This window comes from Oncorhynchus tshawytscha, linkage group LG05 (assembly GCF_018296145.1).
Source record: "Oncorhynchus tshawytscha isolate Ot180627B linkage group LG05, Otsh_v2.0, whole genome shotgun sequence".
NCBI lineage: Eukaryota > Metazoa > Chordata > Actinopteri > Salmoniformes > Salmonidae > Oncorhynchus > Oncorhynchus tshawytscha.
Window position 1 is genome coordinate 61,244,278 of NC_056433.1, and position 19,964 is coordinate 61,264,241.

The window sequence follows — 19,964 nt, forward strand, 5'->3', positions numbered from 1 at the left end:
TGATCGTCAACAAATCATTTACTTTTGTTTGGATTAGTGTGGGACAGTCCCATAGACTGGCACAAAGCTGTATTAGAGGTTTTCTCCTTTCAATTGTGCTTGCGGGTGAAAATCCCTCACATATAGGAGGTTGAAATGCACCCTGTGTCTCACATGGGGGGAAACATGTTGGTTGTATTACTGACTGCTACAAACATTAAATCCTTTCATAAATTCCCCATCTCTTTGCTTCTAAGAAGGGAAAATATTCTCAGAGTTTAAACATGGTGAACATATGACGCACAAGTGAATGTTTTCTTTTATATATATGAAAGTGAAATCTGATACCTTCACAACACAATAGAGTAGCTTTGCTGCTTATACCTGTATAACAGGTGGGTCCAGTATACAGCAATGAGGAGGAAGTGATGTCAATCAACAGCAGAACAGGTTAGATTAGTACAGGTGAGCCAGGAAGCAACCTATGCTAATGTCTGTACATAAGAAAGCCTTTCTAGTGTTACAGCTTAGTCGGGAGGACGGCAGTTACATGGGAGCCTATTAGATAACCTATTTCCCTGTCCCTGGGCTCACACAAACGGGAATGAACAATGGGAGACACACATGGATATTCTAGCGACCCAGCCCTGCAAGGTAAATGATTATATTGCCACACTGTTTGTGCCACGATTCTGATCGATCCACTGAATGCAGCGCCTCGTCTGTGTACTACTTTCCCTGAATAGGAGAAGTTTGCTGGAGCAACAGCCGCTCCTCTATTTCCTGGATCTGTTAGACCGCCGGCCGCATGCAATGCTCTATGTTTGTTACTGGTGGCTGGCTCTCTGAAGAGAGAGGAGCTACTTTTTGTGTTTAATAACATTCATATGAGGAAGGTAGGAGGTTTGAAAAAGACGAGCGCTAGCGTTATTCTGTCTCTCCTCTTGCTGGCACTCTCTGCTGGAGGAGAGAAGCAACCCACAAGCTGGCTGTAGGGTAAAAAAAACAGGTGCTTCTGCTGGCTGGCTGGCTGCAACAAGGGATATGGTTTGCTACTCCATTATACATTTTAACTGACAAAAATTTCACAACCAACACCCAGTCATTTGAGAAAATTTAATTATATAGTGGTTAAGCTAAATTTTACAGTCCATTATTTATTTACCTGGTATTTACTTGGAATTACATGGTGAATTGTCAATTACTCAATAATAACTTAATAATTACTCTGTTCTTTTGCTTCTTTAGGATTGATTAAAACAAGCAATATTACACACTATTTGGTACCAGCGAGTTACTATTGTACTGCATTCTTTGTAAGTATGAGAAAGTACCCATTGGTACCACACATTCAATCCTGGATTTAACCATGCAAATGCAAATACCAGGCAAACAGGTGAAACAGGACTGTGAAATAAAGTATAAGCCATTTTAGTAACAGTAAGACCTGTCTGAATTTGGCTTCACCTCTCTCTTGCTGTTCTTATCTGTTACACTCTGTGTTCGTACACTTGCTTTGTGTTGCTAGCTGAGCTTCTCTTTCTTTCACTACATATACACTTATATTGGAGATGTCCTGAGTGGTTCAAGATGCTTGACTCATAGTTTTATTTACAGAAAACATTACATTCTGTATTCCTGTCAATGGGCCAACTTGTATATGAAGGACCCACTTGTCTATGAAGGACCCACTGTTTTCGAAGTGGGTCTTGAATATTTTCCATTAGTTTTCTACTGTGTTTTAATTATATGAATGCATAATAAAGCTTCCCTGGAATTGTGTGGATTTGTAGTCTATTTTAAGACTCTTTTTTTGATAGAGGCTCCTGTCTTGTTCTAATTTTGTCCTGTGGAGGTGCCTGTACAGTAAGCTGTTCTTCAGCCCAGCGTTGGCATTCCAACCAGGTAGCACATTCATTCAGCTGGCTTAATCTCCTAGGTGGACAGTCAGTGGTGAGGCTGAGGGGAGAAGAGTGGAGAGCACATTTCACTGGGTTTCTTTTTAGGACCCAGGTCACATTGTCTACACTTGTTAGATTGAAAAAACACATTGTGCTGTCTTCTCCTCGCCCACTGGGGTCAAAGGTGGATACTTGATTAGTTTCTGAATGCAAATTTACTCTCCTCTATCATAACTAAACCACTTATAATAATTCACATGAAGGCACGGAGCTGGGAGCTAAATGTCAGTTTAGGTTGTACGTGTGGTGTGTTTGCTTGTGAGAAGCAGGTCGCGTTTTAGGGTCACATTACAATGAGAGTATAACGTTATTGTACTCCCCTGGCAGAATGTTCCATTTTGTAGTCTGGTTGTTGGCTATGGTATTGTGTTTGCATAATATCAATGAGATAGTGCTCAATAATACATTTCAGACACTCTGCCACTCTGCATTAGAAAGAGCACTGGGTCAGAAGTTTAGTCTTACCTTTGGCATGAATTTTTCTCAACTTTCCAGAGAGATCATACATTATCTGGTGTTCACCTTTTCTTTTGAAATGTGATCAGATGTGTCTTTTCAGTAACAATGGAGCAGGGAGGCCAGCTACGCTACAGCCTGGTATCTTAGCTGGCTTGGGAAAGCTCTTTGTTATCTGCCCAGCAGAGAGAACGCTCTTTATTATCATCAGACATTGATAAGGACAGGCCTCATCGCGCGTCCGTTAGCTTACAAAGGCAAACTGATACCTCTGAGCTACGTGCCTCTTTGGTACCTGCATTTGGTCTTGTCATACACTACTGACAGAAAGTTTTACATTTAATTTCCTGCAATTCTACACATTTTGCTATGGGATAGAGAGAACATTCTGTAATTTTCTAACACATTTTTTACTGTTTTACAGCTAAATTCCAGGAATTCTGCACATTTTGCCATGACTTATAAAATGTTAATATGATATCTGAGTGAGAGTGACTAACAAAATCAATTGGGGCCCCCTGCAGGTCAGGCCCCCTCGGCACTTCGTACCAATCTAAAAATGTTGACATGGGATAATTGAGTGACTATCAGTGACTGACATAACAAGAGGAAAACTCTTGATGCACATCCAAATTTGTTTTCTACTATTCTAACACTCAACAGTAAGTTGAGACCAGACTGATTTTTTGTTGTTGTGGGGGGGTCCAGAAGGACAACCATCTCTGCAGCACTCCACCAATCTGTCCTTTATGGTAGAGTGGCCAGACAGAACCCACTCCTCAGTAAAAGGCACATGTCAGCCCACTTTTCCAAAAGGCACCTAAAGACTCTCAGACCATGAGAAACAAGATTCTCCGGTCTCATGAAACCAAGATTGAACTCTTTGGCCTGACTGCCAAGTGTCACGTCTTTAGGAAACCTGGAACTATCCCTCCGGTGAAGCATGGCTGTGGCAGCATCATGCTGTGGGGATTATTTTCAATGGCAGGGACTGGGAGACTAGTAAGGATTGAGGGAAAGATGAACGGAGCAAAGTACAGAGTGGTTCTTGATGAAAACCTGCTCCAGAATGCTCAGGACCTCAGACTGGGGGCGAAGGTTCACCTTCCAACAGGACAACGACCCTAAGCACACAGCCAAGACAACGTAGGAGTGGTTTCGGGACAAGTCTCTGAATGTCCTTGAGTGGCCCAGCCAGAGCCCGGACTTGAACCCGATCAAACATCTCTGGAGAGACTTGAAAATAGCTTTGCAGCGACACTCCCCATCCAACCTGACAGAGCTTAAGAGGATCTGCTGAGAAGAATGGGAGAACCTCCCCAAATATAGGAGTGCCAAGCTTGTAGTGTCATAGAGGCTGTAATAACTGCCAAAGGTGCTTTCACAAAGTGCTGAGTAAATGGTCTGAATAGTTATGTAATTGTCATATTTCAGTTTAGAATGTTTTATACATTTTCAAAATAAATGTAAAAAAAGTTTTTTTGCTCTGTCATTGTGGGGCATTGTGTGTAGATTGATGAGGAAAAAATACAATATAATCAATTTTAGAATAAGGCTGTAACATAACAAAATGTGGAAAAAGTCAAGTGGTCTGAATACTTTCCGAATGCACTGTATGACGCTTATGCCCAGGGTCGGCCTTGCCTGCATGAATCCACTCTTTGAAGGAGGAAAACATCCAGAGGCTATCATTTATTTGTCAAGTTTTCGTAGTGGAGCCTGAACCAGGAATAGAAATGTTGCTTGGAAACGTGGAATGTCACGCAAATGGATATTTGAACAGCGTGTGTATGTTAGGCCCTGTCATTTCCTTCTCGGTCCATAAAATAAGTGCTAAGCCTCTTTTAGTCCATGTCTTCTTTATCCCCCTTTGCGGCGAGTATTTAAATATGTCAATTTAAACAGATACAGCTGTACAGGATGTGTTTAATGTGTTTAATCTCACAAGTCCTTCCAATGGGCCTAGTTACTCAAATTTAGAGCATGTTCACATTGAAGCCTAATCTGACTCATCTGTACACACTAACCCCTGGGAAGGCATGCAAACTGTTTTCATGCTCAATGAGAGTGGTCATTGGCTGATTATGGATGTGTGGATGTACTGTAGCTCCAAGATCAAAACGAAGACACATTCTGATGTCATGTGTTCACTCAAACGTGAGGGGAAAGACTGATCTGGCCCTTCTCAATTTGTCAGCTAAAGAAAGGTCAACAGAAGAGTATTTTATTGAGAAGTCAGTACATTTTCCCTTGCTTTCGCTCTACTCCACAGAGCGAATGGATTTAAGGGTAGCAATTTTCTCTCTCTAACGAAGAGGTGTTCATCTGCTTTAGGGCTGGATTTAATCTGTATCGCAGAAGTATCGTGGAGGATCGGCATTAAAATGTAAAGATAATTTCTGATTGAGGTGTGTTACAAAACCAAATAACTAGCCTGCTAATATTGTGGTACTCACTAATCTAGGGGTCTTAGGCCTAGTTAACTGGTATGTAATCTGAATGAATGTGTGCATTTACAGTATGTGAGAAATCAGAGTTTGAGAACGGTGTTGGATGTAAATGTGCCCTGGGAGACAGCAGCTTATCAAGTTTAGGGTCATCTCCGTCTTGACCTCTTGGTAGACCAGTCCAAGCGGATTATTAGGTGTTCAGATGGTGACGAAAATAAACATACAAAAAGGAAAAATACCAAAGGCATGCCCGGACTAAAGACTTAAAAACAAACGAAAGGCCTATTGGCCACCAAACAAACTCAGCAGCCTCATGGCTTGCCAGTTGTGACACTAACTGGTGATCATGCTAATTGGCAGCACCTGATGTGCTTATCAACCAGGCTCAACACCTAGACAAGGCTGCTGCTGCCCCCTAGGGGAATGAAGCGTGGAAGTGTATTCTGGATAGTGTGTTTGTCTATGTCCTAACACTAACCTTGTCCCCATATCTTAACAGCCAACATGTGCATTCACGTTTACCATGAATGCAGTTGGATCTTCTGCGATACTTCTGCGATATAGATTGAATTCAGCCCTTAGTTAATTTAATTGACAAATACTCACTGGCCTGGCATGTCCCAGTTAACCCAGTGTCTATAAACATGACAGTGGCTCTCAGTCAAACCATTGGAACAGTCACATGCATCACCGATGCACCACTTAAATGTCACGGCAGACTACCAAGTCTTTTCAAACACAGCAGCCACTGATCTAAGACCTTACTTCTCAGTGCAGTCAAGATATAGAACACAGGATTGACCGCTGACGTAGACAGATGTCTGCTTCTTTATTCATCCATTTTCTATGTGTAATTTCTGTCAGTTGTTAATGTGCTGTAGCTACCACTCCCTGGTTTGTCCTGGGTTTCCTGCAGTACAGTTCATGAACTCCTCAGGCAGATTTATTGGTGTGTCGATAGAGTCAGCGCTGCCTGCTATGACATGGCTGATCGCCGCTGAACACGTGGAGGGAGACAGCCAGCCCCCATCCAGAGCTGGGGTCAGGGGGTCAGGGATTTTGGCTTAACTGGCACTCAGTCACTCACACATCAGGATTGCTGCTAGAGGAGGAACAGGCTTAACGTTTGTCCATGGAAATGCATTTTATGTACAGTACAAAAGCATACAGACTCCTGTCATCATGTTTATACTGTACCATTCATTCATAACTAACTGTTGTAGCAGATTAACTATAGAAAGAATAACATTTCCACAAAAAGTGTGTACGTTTACATTTTCTTGTTGAAATGCACTGTGTGCTTTATAAGAGGTGTCCTCGTCCTCCATAAGGAATGCAGATTGTTGTGTCAGAATACACTTAGGTAGAGATGAGAGGGATTTGTCCTGTTCTTTTTTACTGACTGAATTCGACATGGTAATGTAGATATTACTTTACTTGTTCTCCCTATTAACAAACCATGATGAATTACCTATAAGTCCCTATGTAGTAACTGTCACGTTCTGACTTTAGTTCCTTTATGAATTTGTGTTAGTTTGGTCAGGGCGTGAGTTGGGGTGGGTAGTCTATGTTCTTTTTTCTGTTGTTTTTCTGTGTGTGGCCTGGTATGGTTCTCAATCAGAGGCAGCTGTCGATCGTTGTCTCTGATTGAGAATCATACTTAGGTAGCCTGTTTTCCCCATTTTGGTTGTGGGTGATTATTTTCTGTGTCTATGTTTTCCACACGGAACTGTTTCGTTTTCATTTTGTGTACTTTTCAGTTTTAATTAAAAATATGACGAACACTTACAACGCTGCGTATTGGTCCGATCCTTCCTACTCCTCCTCAGAAGAGGAGGACGGAAATCGTGACAGAATCACCCACCACAACCGGACCAGGCAGCGTGGTAACCAGGAGCAGAGGGTTCTGGACTCCTGGACATGGGAGATTTTGGACGAAAAGGGACCCTGGGCACAGGCTGGGGAATATCGCCGCCCCAGGGAAGAGCTGGAGGCAGCCAAAGTAGAGCGGCGGCATTATGAGGAGTTAGCATGGCAGCGCAACAGGGACGAGAGGCAGCCCCAAAAATTTATTGGGAGGGGGCACACGGGGAGTGTGGCTAAGTCAGGTAGGAGACCTGTGCCAACTCCCCATGCTTACCGTGGAGAGAGGTGGACCGGGCAGGCACCGTGTTATGCCGTGAGGTGCACGGTGTCCCCAGTGTGCAGGCATAGCCCGGTGCACTACATCGCAGGTCCTCGTATCGGCCGGGCTAGAGTGTGCATCGAGCCAGGAGCTATGAAGCCGGCTCAGCGCATCTGGTCTCCAGTGCGTCTCCTCGGGCCGGGTTATATGGAACCAGCCCTACGCACGGTGTCCCCGGTTCACCAGCACAGCCCAGTGTGGTCTGTTCCACCCCGCCGCACTTGCCAGGCTATGGGGAGTATCCAGCCAGGACAGGTTGTGCAGGCTCAGTGCTCGAGACCTCCAGTGCGCCTCCACGGTCCGGTCCATCCGGTGCCTCCTCCATGCACCAGGCCTCCGGTGGCAGCCCCACGCACCAGGCTGTCTCTCCGTCTCCTCCAACCAGGTGCTCCCTCCTGTCCAGCGCTTCCAGAGTCTTCCTCCTGTCCAGCGCTTCCAGAGTCTCCCTCCTGTCCAGCACTTCCAGAGTCTCCCTCCTGTCCAGCGTTGTCAGAGCCGCCCGTTTGTCCTGAGCTGCCAGAGCCACCTGTCTGTCCTGAGCTGCCAGAGCCACCCGTCTGTCCTGAGCTGCCAGAGCCGCCCGTCAGTCAGGAGCTGCCAGAGCCGCATGTCAGTCAGGAGCTGCCAGAGCCACTCGTCAGTCAGGAGCTGCCAGAGCCGCCCTTCACTCCGGCGCTGCTGGAGTTGCCCTTCACTACGGCGCTGCCGGAGTCTGCCATCTATTCGGGGCCCGCTGCAAGGGTCCCCAGTCCGAGGTCGGCGGCGAGGGTCGCCGCTCCAAATGCTCCACTTAAGTGGGCCAAGACTATGGTGGAGTGGGGTCCACGTCCCGCGTCAGAGCCGCCACCGCACTTTTGGGGGGGGTACTGTCACGTTCTGACTTTAGTTTCTTTATGTCTTTGTGTTAGTTTGGTCAGGGCGTGAGTTGGGGTGGGTAGTCTATGTTATTTTTTTCTATGTTGTATTTCTGTGTGTGGCCTGGTATGGTTCTCAATCAGAGGCAGCTGTCAATCGTTGTCTCTGATTGAGAATAATACTTAGGTAGCCTGTTTTCTCCATTTTGGTTGTGGGTGATTATTTTCTGTGTCTGTGTTTTCCACACGGAACTGTTTCGTTTTCATTTTGTATGGTGTTCAGTTTTAATTAAAAATACTTACCACGCTGCGTATTGGTCCGCTCCTTCCTACTTTTCCTCAGAAGAGGAGGACGAAAATCGTGACAGTAACTCAGGGCATGTCAGTTCATCAAGTTCAGTTACCTCGGTTCTCCTCTGTCACTTACTGTGTATGTGATACAGGGTTGGTTGGTTAATTACAAATAATTAATAACTGCAAACATAAGTTGAGACAAAACACAATTTTTTCATGTTATGAAACTTTTATTAGCTGACGAGACTCAAATTAGAGCTTCACTGAAACAAGATACAGCTCCCAAAGAAAGAACAAGAACAGGGCCTATCTGATTTAGTCAGCTACATTGATTAAAAGGCCCAACAGTGAACAGCATTGATTATCACTTGAGCACAGATATTTTCCTAATGACAGCGTTCCCTTAACACTTGGCGCACAACGACTTTGAGATTTTAATGATGCAAACAAGTCCCATGCTCGGGCTCATTAATTAAGCAGACACTACAAGATGTTGACTAATTGATTACCTCCTATGATCAAATTACAATAGTTGAAAGCAACAGTTCTAAATATGTAGAAACCCCCGACCCCATCCCCTCCTCTTCTGCTACAGTGTTTATTAACCCCATTCTCCCTCATTCTGTGGAGAAAGCCTAGTAAGGCCCCATACAAAACAATGATGCATTTCAGCAAAATGACAAAGGGTTATGTGCCTTATCTTTTATCGTTTGAGGTAAAAACATGCCAATATGGATGTTTATCAGCCCATGCCTACATACAGAGCAGGACACAATCCACTGGTTTTTAACCCAGCCATACACATGTTTCAGTAGGGCCCAGGTGGCTCTGCTGCTCCTTCTCAGGTCTCTTAAGTACTGGATGATCTAATGGGACCGGAAGCACCACTAAGGCTTAGGCATGGGCCCATGAGTCTCAAGCATCTTGCACTTTAACTCCCAAATTTCGGGCAGGTGACCCATATCTCTTTTAGGCCTATTTAGATCAAGTTAGAGATTTTGGCGTGATCTGCAGGACCCTCATTGTCTAAAGAAGCGACCATCCCTTGCCTAGTGAATTTAATGGGGAAGGAATGAACACGAGTTGGAACATGTCTGATATGGTGTGTACAGTATGTGTACAGTATGTGTTGGATCTTTATGTGTGCTTTGTCACTGATCACCCCCTGTGTAGAGCAGAGCTACAGTCAGAGCCTGGTTCTGAAGAGGTTTTCTGTCTCTCTCTATTTAATTACCTCCCCTGTCTGCTGTTAACACCACCTCCATAATTACATATGAATTTGGAATCCGGGCCTAGTGTTATGAACCGCGGATACTGGCTGTGACATTCCAAACTCGTATTATTAAGAGATCTAACATGGCTGCAGGTGATTATAGTTATTAATTATCATCTGTTGGCAAATAGGTCAAGAGAAAACATTTATTCTCATGTATTTCCTTTCAAACATTTAACAGATTTTTTTCCACAATGAGCCATAGTAATAAAAAATGGCCAATGTTTGGGAAGGTTAGTGCCTTTGCCCTCTGTGAGTAGTTCTGTATCAACAAGGGATGAAACAACAAAAAAGCAATGCGTTATTGACACTTCACCTGCTATTCAGAGAGAGAAAGTTAAAGTATGTTTGTGTGCATTTCTGAGTAATGCAACACAGTGCAGTCAAGTGTGTGCTCCTCCACTGGCCAACTGATACTAAGAGCTGATATGAATCATTTAGTGCTGATGGATGTTCTTCTTCATTTGAAGCAGGAAAGATTCTGCTTGACTGAACAATACCTTCACACCCAAACCCTGAGACGTCTCATGAAGACTGAATAGAAAAATACCATGCGTAGAGTGTAGATGAATACTTTAGAGTCAGGGTGTGCTAACAGGAAACAGAGCAGTGATTTAAATGCAGAGGCGAAAGCCGTACGGTCAGGGGTGGACTGACCGTCTGGCATTTTGGGCAAATGCCAGATGGGCTGGTACATTTTTAGCATAGTGGGCCTGTCTAACTTGTTTTTTTTTTGTGCAAAATTATCATTATCTGGCTAATAGTGAGGGCCTCAAGGAAAAAATGGGCCAGTGTGGGGGCCTCGAGGGGGAAAAAACGGCATCAGTAGATGAAGGAGACTATTTGATAAATATTTCTCATTTACTTTTAAATTCAGCCTATTTAATGGGAACCTGGGTAATTTCACTCAATTTCCTCTCAGCGTCTGCCCAATGTCCTACTGTAACACATTTTCCCCCATCACACTTGAAGAACATGGGGACATTTTGTTTTAAAAATTAATTATGGTTGAAATATTTTTTTCCACATTAAATGCATTATGAAATAATAACTTTTAAATTATTTTAGAGTTTCCACCAGCCAACACCTGCCTTTTCCCTGACACTGGGTTGAATGCTGTAACAACACAGAATAAAACAATTAATAAGAGCTCCATTATGTTTTTGATTTATTTTACCCTTATTTTACCAGGTAAGTGACAACACATTCTCATTTACAACCATGACCTGGGGAATAGTTACAGGGGAGAGCAAGGGGATGAATAAGCCATTTGGAAGCTGGGGATGATTAGATGGCCATGATGGTATGAGAGCCAGATTGGGAATTTAGCCAGGACACCGGGGTTAACATCCCTACTCTTACAATAAGTGCCATGGGCTCTTTAGTGACCACAGACAGAACACCCGTTTAACGTCCCATCCGAAAGGCACCCTACACAGGGCAATGTCCCCAATCACTTCCCTGTGGCATTGGGTTCTTTTTTTAGACCAGAGGAAAGAATGCCCCCTACTGGCCCTCCAACACCACTTCCAGCAGCATCTGGTGTCCCATCCAGGGACCAACCAGGACAAACCCTGCTAAGATTCAGAGGAAAGCCCGTAGTGGGATGCAGGATGGTATGATGGTAGTGAACGCCCATTACTGCTTGTCACTTATTAACCATATTGTATTCACATTACTTTAATGAAATATTTCAGTTGTGTATATTACTGCATTTTTGGAATATTTTTTAAAACTTCTAACCCTAACCCTTAAAGTCATCATCTCATCTCTTCTCAGGCAGTAGCAGCAAGCCAGATAACCATCTAACATTATCTCTGTGAACGAATATATCATATCTAGCTAGGCTAGTAGTAGCTAGCTGGCTGACTAAATAATTTGACTAGTTCTTCAAGGTAGATTGGGCATACTTAATAAGATTGCTTATTACCAACTACTTCAACTGTCAATCGGGTAGAGCTACTTCACCTGTCTCTATCACTGTCATCATTGTGTTGTGTGTTGTGCCATTCCTCTCTCATGTGGTCTCAGGTGGTCTGTGTGTGTATGTATCTGCCTCTGTCCGTGGCTGGAAAAAACAGGCGCAATGGATTATGGCCATTGTGGTTAATTACCAAGTTTCTGCGCTGAACTAGGTTGAATATTTGTCTGATGAAAACTATAACTTAAAATCAGACCAGCGTCCCACATATTTCTTGAAAATGTATCATTAATTATTTGATTTGTCTCTAGAGAAACGGCGTGTTGAACTCACAAATAAATGAAATGGAATGCAAGTGTAATGTAGTCTGTGTGTAGCTGGTGTAGTGGAGTCAGGTGCAGGACAGCAGATATGAGTAAATACATTTATTTTACTCAAAATAGACAAATACAAATACAAAATAAGCGAGCGGACATAAACTGAACGTATTACATAAAAACAATCACTCACAAACAAACATGGGGGAACAGAGGGTTAAATAATGAACAAGTACAGTGCCTTGCGAAAGTATTCGGCCCCCTTGAACTTTGCGACCTTTTGCCACATTTCAGGCTTCAAACATAAAGATATAAAACTGTATTTTTTTGTGAAGAATCAACAACAAGTGGGACACAATCATGAAGTGGAACGATATTTATTGGATCTTTCAAACTTTTTTAACAAATCAAAAACTGAAAAATTGGACGTGCAAAATTATTCAGCCCCCTTAAGTTAATACTTTGTAGCGCCACCTTTTGCTGCGATTACAGCTGTAAGTCGCTTGGGGTATATCTCTATCAATTTTGCACATCGAGAGACTGAAATTTTTTCCCATTCCTCCTTGCAAAACAGCTCAAGCTCAGTGAGGTTGGATGGAAAGCATTTGTGAACAGCAGTTTTCAGTTCTTTCCACAGATTCTCGATTGGATTCAGGTCTGGACTTTGACTTGGCCATTCTAACACCTGGATATGTTTATTTTTGAACCATTCCATTGTAGATTTTGCTTTAGGTTTTGGATCATTGTCTTGTTGGAAGAAATCTCCGTCCCAGTCTCAGGTCTTTTGCAGACTCCATCAGGTTTTCTTCCAGAATGGTCCTGTATTTGGCAACATCCATCTTCCCATCAATTTTAACCATCTTCCCTGTCCCTGCTGAAGAAAAGCAGGCCCAACCCATGATGCTGCCACCACCATGTTTGACAGTGGGGATGGTGTGTTCAGGGTGATGAGCTGTGTTGCTTTTACGCCAAACATAACATTTTGCATTGTTGCCAAAAAGTTCAATATTGGTTTCATCTGACCAGAGCACCTTCTTCCACATGTTTGGTGTGTCTCCCAGATGGCTTGTGGCAAACTTTAAACAACACTTTTTATGGATATCTTTAAGAAATGGCTTTCTTCTTGCCACTCTTCCATAAAGGCCAGATTTGTGCAATATACAACTGATTGTTGTCCTATGGACAGAGTCTCCCACCTCAGCTGTAGATCTCTGCAGTTCATCCAGAGTGATCATGGGCCTCTTGGCTGCATCTCTGATCAGTCTTCTCCTTGTATGAACTGAAAGTTTAGAGGGACGGCCAGGTCTTGGTAGATTTGCAGTGGTCTGATACTCCTTCCATTTCAATATTATCGCTTGCACAGTGCTCCTTGGGATGTTTAAAGCTTGGGAAATCTTTTTGTATCCAAATCCGGCTTTAAACTTCTTCACAACAGTATCTCGGACCTGCCTGGTGTGTTCCTTGATCTTCATGATGCTGTCTGCGCTTTTAACGGACCTCTGAGACTATCACAGTGCAGGTGCATTTATACGGAGACTTGATTACACACAGGTGGATTGTATTTATCATCATTAGTCATTTAGGTCAACATTGGATCATTCAGAGGTCCTCACTGAACTTCTAGAGAGAGTTTGCTGCACTGAAAGTAAAGGGGCTGAATAATTTTGCACGCCCAATTTTTCAGTTTTTGATTTGTTAAAAAAGTTTGAAATATCCAATAAATGTCGTTCCACTTCATGATTGTGTCCCACTTCTTGTTGATTCTTCACAAAAAAATACAGTTTTATATCTTTATGTTTGAAGCCTGAAATGTGGCAAAAGGTCGCAAAGTTCAAGGGGGCCGAATACTTTCGCAAGGCACTGTAATTGGGGGATTGAAACCAGGTGTGTAAGACAAAACAAAGGGAAAATGAAAAGTGGATCGGCGATGGCTAGAAGGCCGGTGATGTCGACCGCCGAACGCCACCTGAATAAAGAGAGGGAACGACTTCGACGGAAGTCGTGATAGTACCCCCCTTGACGCGCAGCTCCAGCAGCGCGCCGACACCAACCTCGGGCACGACCTGGAGGACGAGGCGCAGGGCAATCCGGATGGAGACGGTGGAACTCCCGCAGCAACGAAGGGTCCAAGACGTCCTCCACTGGCACCCAGCATCTCTCCTCCGGTCCATACCCGTCCCACTCCACGAGGTACTGAAGGCCCCTCGCCCGACGCCTCGAGTCCAGGTTGGCTCGAACAGCATATGCCAGGGCCCCCTCGATACCCAGAGGGGGCGGAGGAACCTCCCGCACCTCAGACTCCTGGAGTGGACCAGCCACCACCGGCCTGAGGAGAGACACATAGAACGAGGGATTAATATGGTAATCTGGGGGAAGCTGTATCCTGCAGTATACCTCGTTCAGTCTCCTCAGGACTTTGAATGGCCCCACAAACCGCGGACCCAGCTTCCGGCAGGGCAGGCGGAGGGGCAGGTTTTGGGTCGAGAGCCAGACCTGGTCCCCCGGTGCAAACACTGGGGCCTCACTGCGGTGGCGGTCGACGCTCCCCTTCTGCTGCCTCACCGCCCATTGCAGGAGCACGTGGGCGGCGTCCCAGGTCTCCTCCGAGCGCTTAAACCATTTGCCCACCGCAGGAGCTTCGATCTGACTCTGAGGCCAAGGTGCCAGAACCGGCTGATACCCCAGTATGCACTGGAAAGGAGAGTGGTTAGTGGAGGAGTGGCGGAGTGAGTTTTAGGCCATCTCTGCCCAGGGGATGAACGCAGCTCACTCCCCCGGCCGGTCCTGGAAATATGACCGCAGAAAACTACCCACATCCTGGTTTACTCTCTCCACCTGCCCGTTACTCTCGGGGTGAAAACCTGAGGTTAGGCTGACCGAGACCCCCAGACGTTCCATGAATGCTCTCCAGACCCTGGACATGAACTGGGGACACCGATCAGAGACTATATCCTCAGGCACCCCATAGTGCCGGAAGACGTGAGTGAACAGGGCCTCCGCAGTCTGTAGGGCCGTAGGGAGACCGGGCAAAGGGAGGAGACGGCAGGACTTAGAAAACCGATCCACAACGACCAGGATCGTGGTGTTGCCCTGTGAGGGAGGAAGATCTGTCAGGAAGTCCACCGACAGGTGCGACCACGGCTGTTGTGGAACAGGTAGGGGTTGTAACGTGTTGGCCCAATAGTTCAAACGGTCGCGGACAGCAGACGGAACGTACAGGCGCCCAGCTGGACACTGGGAGGGAGTGGGCTCTGTGCGTAACGCCCGCTCTATGTCCACGTCCTGCTCCCACACCACCGGTGCCACCAGGCAAGAGGCCGGAAGTATGGGAGTGTGATCCATGGACCGCTCCTCTGTGTCATACATCCGGGACAGTGCATCTGCCTTAGCATTCTGGGAACCTGGTCTGTAGGACAGAGTGAAAACAAAACAGGTAAAGAACATGGCCCACCTTGCCTCACTGCCCGGATGTACTTCAGATTGCGGTGGTCAGTCCAGATGAGAAAAGGGTGTTTAGCCCCCTCAAGCCAATGTCTCCACGCCTTCAGAGCCTTGACAACAGCCAACAGCTCCCGGTCCCCCACATCATAGTTTCACTCCGCCGGGCTGAACTTCTTCGAAAAGAAAGCACAGGGGCGGAGCTTTGGTGGTGTGCCCGAGCGCTGAGAGAGCACGGCTCCTATCCCAGCCTCAGACGCTTCCACCTCCACTATGAACGCCAAAGAGGGATCTGGATGAGCCAGCAAGGGAGCCAAGGTTAACAGAGCCTCCAGGTGACCAAAAGCCCCGTCCGCCTCAGCCGACCACTGCAGCCACACCGGTCCCCCCTTCAGCAGTGAGGTAATGGGAGCTGCTACCTGACCAAAACTCTGAATAAACCTCCGGTAGTAGTTGGCAAACTAGAAACCGCTGTACTTCCTTTACCGTGGGAAGTCGGCCAATTACGCACGGCTGAAATGCGGTCACTCTCCATCTCCATCCCTGAAGTGGAAAATGCGGTACCCTAGGAAGGAGACAGACTGTTGAAAGAACAGACATTTCTCATCCTTGACGAACAGGTCATGCTCCAACAGGCGACCAAGCACCCTGCGCATCAGGGACACATGCTCGGCGCGTGTAGCGGAGTATATCAGAATGTCATCGATATACACCACTACATCCTGCCCCTGCAGCTCCCGGAAAATCTCGTCAACAAAGGCCTGGAAGACTGCTGGAGCATTCATCAACCTGTACGGCATGACGAGGTACTCATAGTGCCCTGAGGTTGTACTAAATGCCGTCTTCCACTCGTCCCCCTCCCGGATACGCAACAGGTTGTAAGTGCTCCTGAGATCCAATTTTGTGAAGAAGCTCGCCCCGTGCATTGACTCGATCGCACTGGCGATGAGAGGCAGTGAGTAGCTGTACCTCACAGTGATCTGATTGATACCTCGATAGTTAATACATGGGAGTAGACCCCCATCCTTCTTCTTCTCAAAAAATACACTTGAGGAGGCAGGTGAAGTGGAGGGCCGAATGTGTCCCTGCCCCAGGGATTTGGGGACATGTGTTTCCATAGCCACCGTCTCCTCCTGTGACAGAGGATACACGTGACTCCTGGGAAGGGCTGCGTCTACCAGAATATTTGATGAGGTGGTCATTTAGTCGCCCTCTACTTACAGAAGGTGAAAGCCAAAACGGCATATTCTGAGGGGATGCACACAGTGGAGACCTGGTCTGGACTTTCCACCGTAGTCGCACCGATGGAAACCCCCACACACCTCCCTGAGTACTCTCGTGACCACCCCTTGAGATCTCTGCACGCTCTTCGTCCCCTGCCTTAGGTGGAACAGTCGTTCACCCGCCGCTCGACCCTCAGGTGGGTGGTCGAAAACTGCCCGAAAGCGGCGGGTGAACTCTGCATAATGGTTCAATGCCGCGTCTCCCTCACTCCATACGGTGTTGGCCCACTCCCGGTCTTTGCCTGAGAGGCAGGAGACGAGGGTGGACATGGTCTCACGTCCCGAAGGAGCCGGGTGGACGGTGGCCAGGTAGAGCTCAAGCTGGAGTAGGATCCCCTGGCATCCTGCAGCTGTCCCATCATACTCCCTCGGGAGCACGAGCCGAATCCCGCTGGAACCAGGTGAAGGATGGGTGGACAGTGGGGCCTGCTGTAGTGGGACTGGTGGAGGCCCTGGACGACCTCCTGCTCTCTCTCAACGATCCATCTTCTGCAACACGTGATCCATGGCGGTGCCCAGATGTTGCAATATGGTCGCGTGCTGCTGGACGCGACCTGCTGGAGAAAGAGGAGGGCGTCTGCTCCTGCTGACTCCATTCTTTGGGTGAGTGATTCTGTAATATAGTCTGGGTGTAGCTGGTGTAGGGTCAGGCGCAGGACAGCAGATATGAGTAAATAAACATATTTTACTCAAAATAGACCAATACAAATACAAAATAAGCGAGCCCACATAAACGGACCGTATTACATAAAAACAATCACTCAAACAAACATGGGGGAACAGAGGGTTAAATAATGAACAAGTAATTGGGGGATTGAAACCAGGTGTGTAAGACAAAGACAAAACAAATGGAAAATGAAAAGTGGATTGGCAATGGCTAGAAGGCCGGTGACGTCGATTGCGCCGCCTGAACAAGGAGAGGGGACGACTTCGGCGGAAGTCGTGACAGCAAGTAATTGAACAGACGTCGATTCGTTGTTTAATAACCCCCCCCCCAAAAAAAAAGAAAATTCTGTTCATCGCTAAGCACTATTAATCAACAAGCTCAGCTCAATATCATTACATTGCTAAACAGCACAGAATGCTTATTCTGTGACCATCTATACCGGCCATATTGATATTCGATCTTCTGGTCGGAATGTTGCAGCTACACCACTGTACCTTTTAAGCCTGTGATACTAATGTTCATGCTCGGATTTCAGTGGCTTTAAAAACAAAATCACAGTCATGATCATTTTGACTCTGATGCAGTTTGTTTCACAAGCGTATCATCATGTGCTGGCAGGGGTGTGTTATGAAATGAATCTCTTTGGCATGCCGATGGCCTCCATTATAGCAGGTCTCTATTGCTTTGTCACAAGATATGGAGCATTATTCTGCTTCTGGACCAGCTGCATTATCTGCATCACATTGCATGTGCAATATGTTAATGTTTTTAAGCATTCTCGATGGAAGCTTCAGTAATGTATGCTATTGGAACATTTTAGTGATGTGTCTGCTGGATGCACTATAACATTATGAATAATTTGTGATACAAGTGTTCCTTTGAAGAATGGTTGTAACCAGCACTACTGTCACTACAGCATTTAACCTGCTGTATAGACATCATAGCCACAAATAAGGAGACTACAACAAATTTCCTCTTTAGCACAAAGAGAGTACCCCAAAGAAACCCAAAGAGAGTTTTACTCATACGTTCATGGGTTGGTTGTCATCCATGCATTTATAGACTAATGTTGTACTCTCCGGTGAGGTTTAGAACCTTTAGATATAATCTGTAGGTTTCTGTCTGTCAGGAGCATCTCAGTCCATCTCTCTATCTCTCAATCTTTTACTGAGCACTGACTCAAGTGACAAGCACCTCTCCCAGACCTCTCCCAGACGAGACAAGCCTTAAGTCTATAGGTCTATGTGAAATGGAAATGATTGGCATCCTAGCAACGAGCAATATGTACCTTTTTTTAAAGCTGGAACCCTTTTAAAAATATGGGACAGGGGGTCTTATCTTCCCCAAACACCTGTACACGCCTTACTTTGGCATTCAAGGGTTTACGCCGCATGAGAAGGTGACAATGCTATTTGTTGTGCCTTTATAGCTGTCACAGACTTCACATACAAACAGGTTTTGGCATTGTGCCTTGTTCGTTTTTTCCCCAGTTTGCCTCTCTTTTGGCCAAGATGACTTTTTATCGACTCTGATGTTATTTTCAAATCGTTTTTTAGTTGTTTAGGAGTTTCTGGTGAGTAAATTCCAGTCAAATGCAAGTGATGAGATGCACCATACAGTGGTAAATCATAGTGTGATAGCTTCAGTAGTGACTCACACCATGGTCAGGATGTTACAGTATGTATGAGGTTTACATTATATTGTCCAAAACATTGTTCAAAATCCATTCCTCCATCATCTCTATTGCATTTTATTTTTTAATGTTTCCAAGCACATTTGTCTGTTTCCTTTGATTTGTCAGTCTAATTAAATTATAATTCAATGAACTTCTGCAAGTTCAAATTGATTTCTTGGTTTTTCCTCAATTCTAATCTTGTAAATTACGTTAATAAAATGTGACATGACAGCTTCATCTCAAACAATTTTTACATGTGATTTCTTGAACTCTAAACCTATGTTCAAGTGTTCATAATCTAAAGAAAGTAATTCCCCGAGAAACAATTAGCCAGGTTATGTGGTCTGGTTTTTAATTTTCCACCAGAACAAACCGCTCTGACATTGACTGAAGTATCTCCCTGCCCCAGAGGACCAAGACATCATCGCTATTTAGGAGCCCTGCCAAAACCCCTTATGATCAGACAAGAAAGATCCAATGCATGTTTAGGAACCATTACATGGTTATTATGAATACTTATTGTTTACCATTAACAAATTGTCTTAGGTGATCTTTTATGAGCTTTCCTTGTGCAGATGTAGGATCTTATTTGCATCACTCAGTTGCAGAATAACTTTCCTGCAGTGCAATACATTTTACACTTGTAGTGTATTTGAGGTTTAAAAAGGCATCTGACATTTGAAGTTTCCACTTAGAAATGTCAGACATAATTTTCCCTTATGAAAAATATATCAACCCCTACTAAAATGTTCATTAATTATAATCCACATAATAATTCACATTTCCTGTTGCTGTATGATTATTTTCCTGCTGTAGCAAACTGGCTAAAATTAAGATCCTGTAGCCTAGATGCCCTCACTTTGTTTGTGGTTGTCTTTCCTTTCAATGCACAATAGGAAACGTAGGAACTCCGAAATGCGAATATGGCCAAAATCATAGGGAAACGTGATTTATGTGCAACAGTGCACACAGTTGACAGTCACTTGGCTGTGTTCACATACTGCAGTATTAGCACTTCCATGTATGTCTTTCTCTCTCTTGCTGTTGGGGTATGTCTCTCTGTGTGTGTGTGCCCCAAACCCAGTTCGGGCACAGCCAGGAACATGGCATAGAGTCTGACCGAGCTGAGCGGAAAGCAAACAAGTCTGCCATCTCTGCCTGGCACCTCTGCTACCCTGGCAACAGGTCCCCACAGGAGTCAACCTGTGGAA

General features: G+C 45.3%; 1 protein-coding gene across 1 annotated transcript in view; it reads left to right on the top strand.

Moving 5' to 3' along the window:
- The first annotated feature begins 444 nt into the window (after nt 1-444).
- LOC112251038 (inactive N-acetylated-alpha-linked acidic dipeptidase-like protein 2) overlaps nt 445-19,964 on the top strand; it is a 276,294-nt gene continuing 256,774 nt past the window's right edge. The window contains exon 1 of the mRNA XM_024421688.2: nt 445-633. Within this exon, the coding sequence (XP_024277456.1) occupies nt 591-633 (43 nt within the window). The 5' untranslated portion in view covers nt 445-590. The remainder of the gene's footprint in view (nt 634-19,964) is intronic.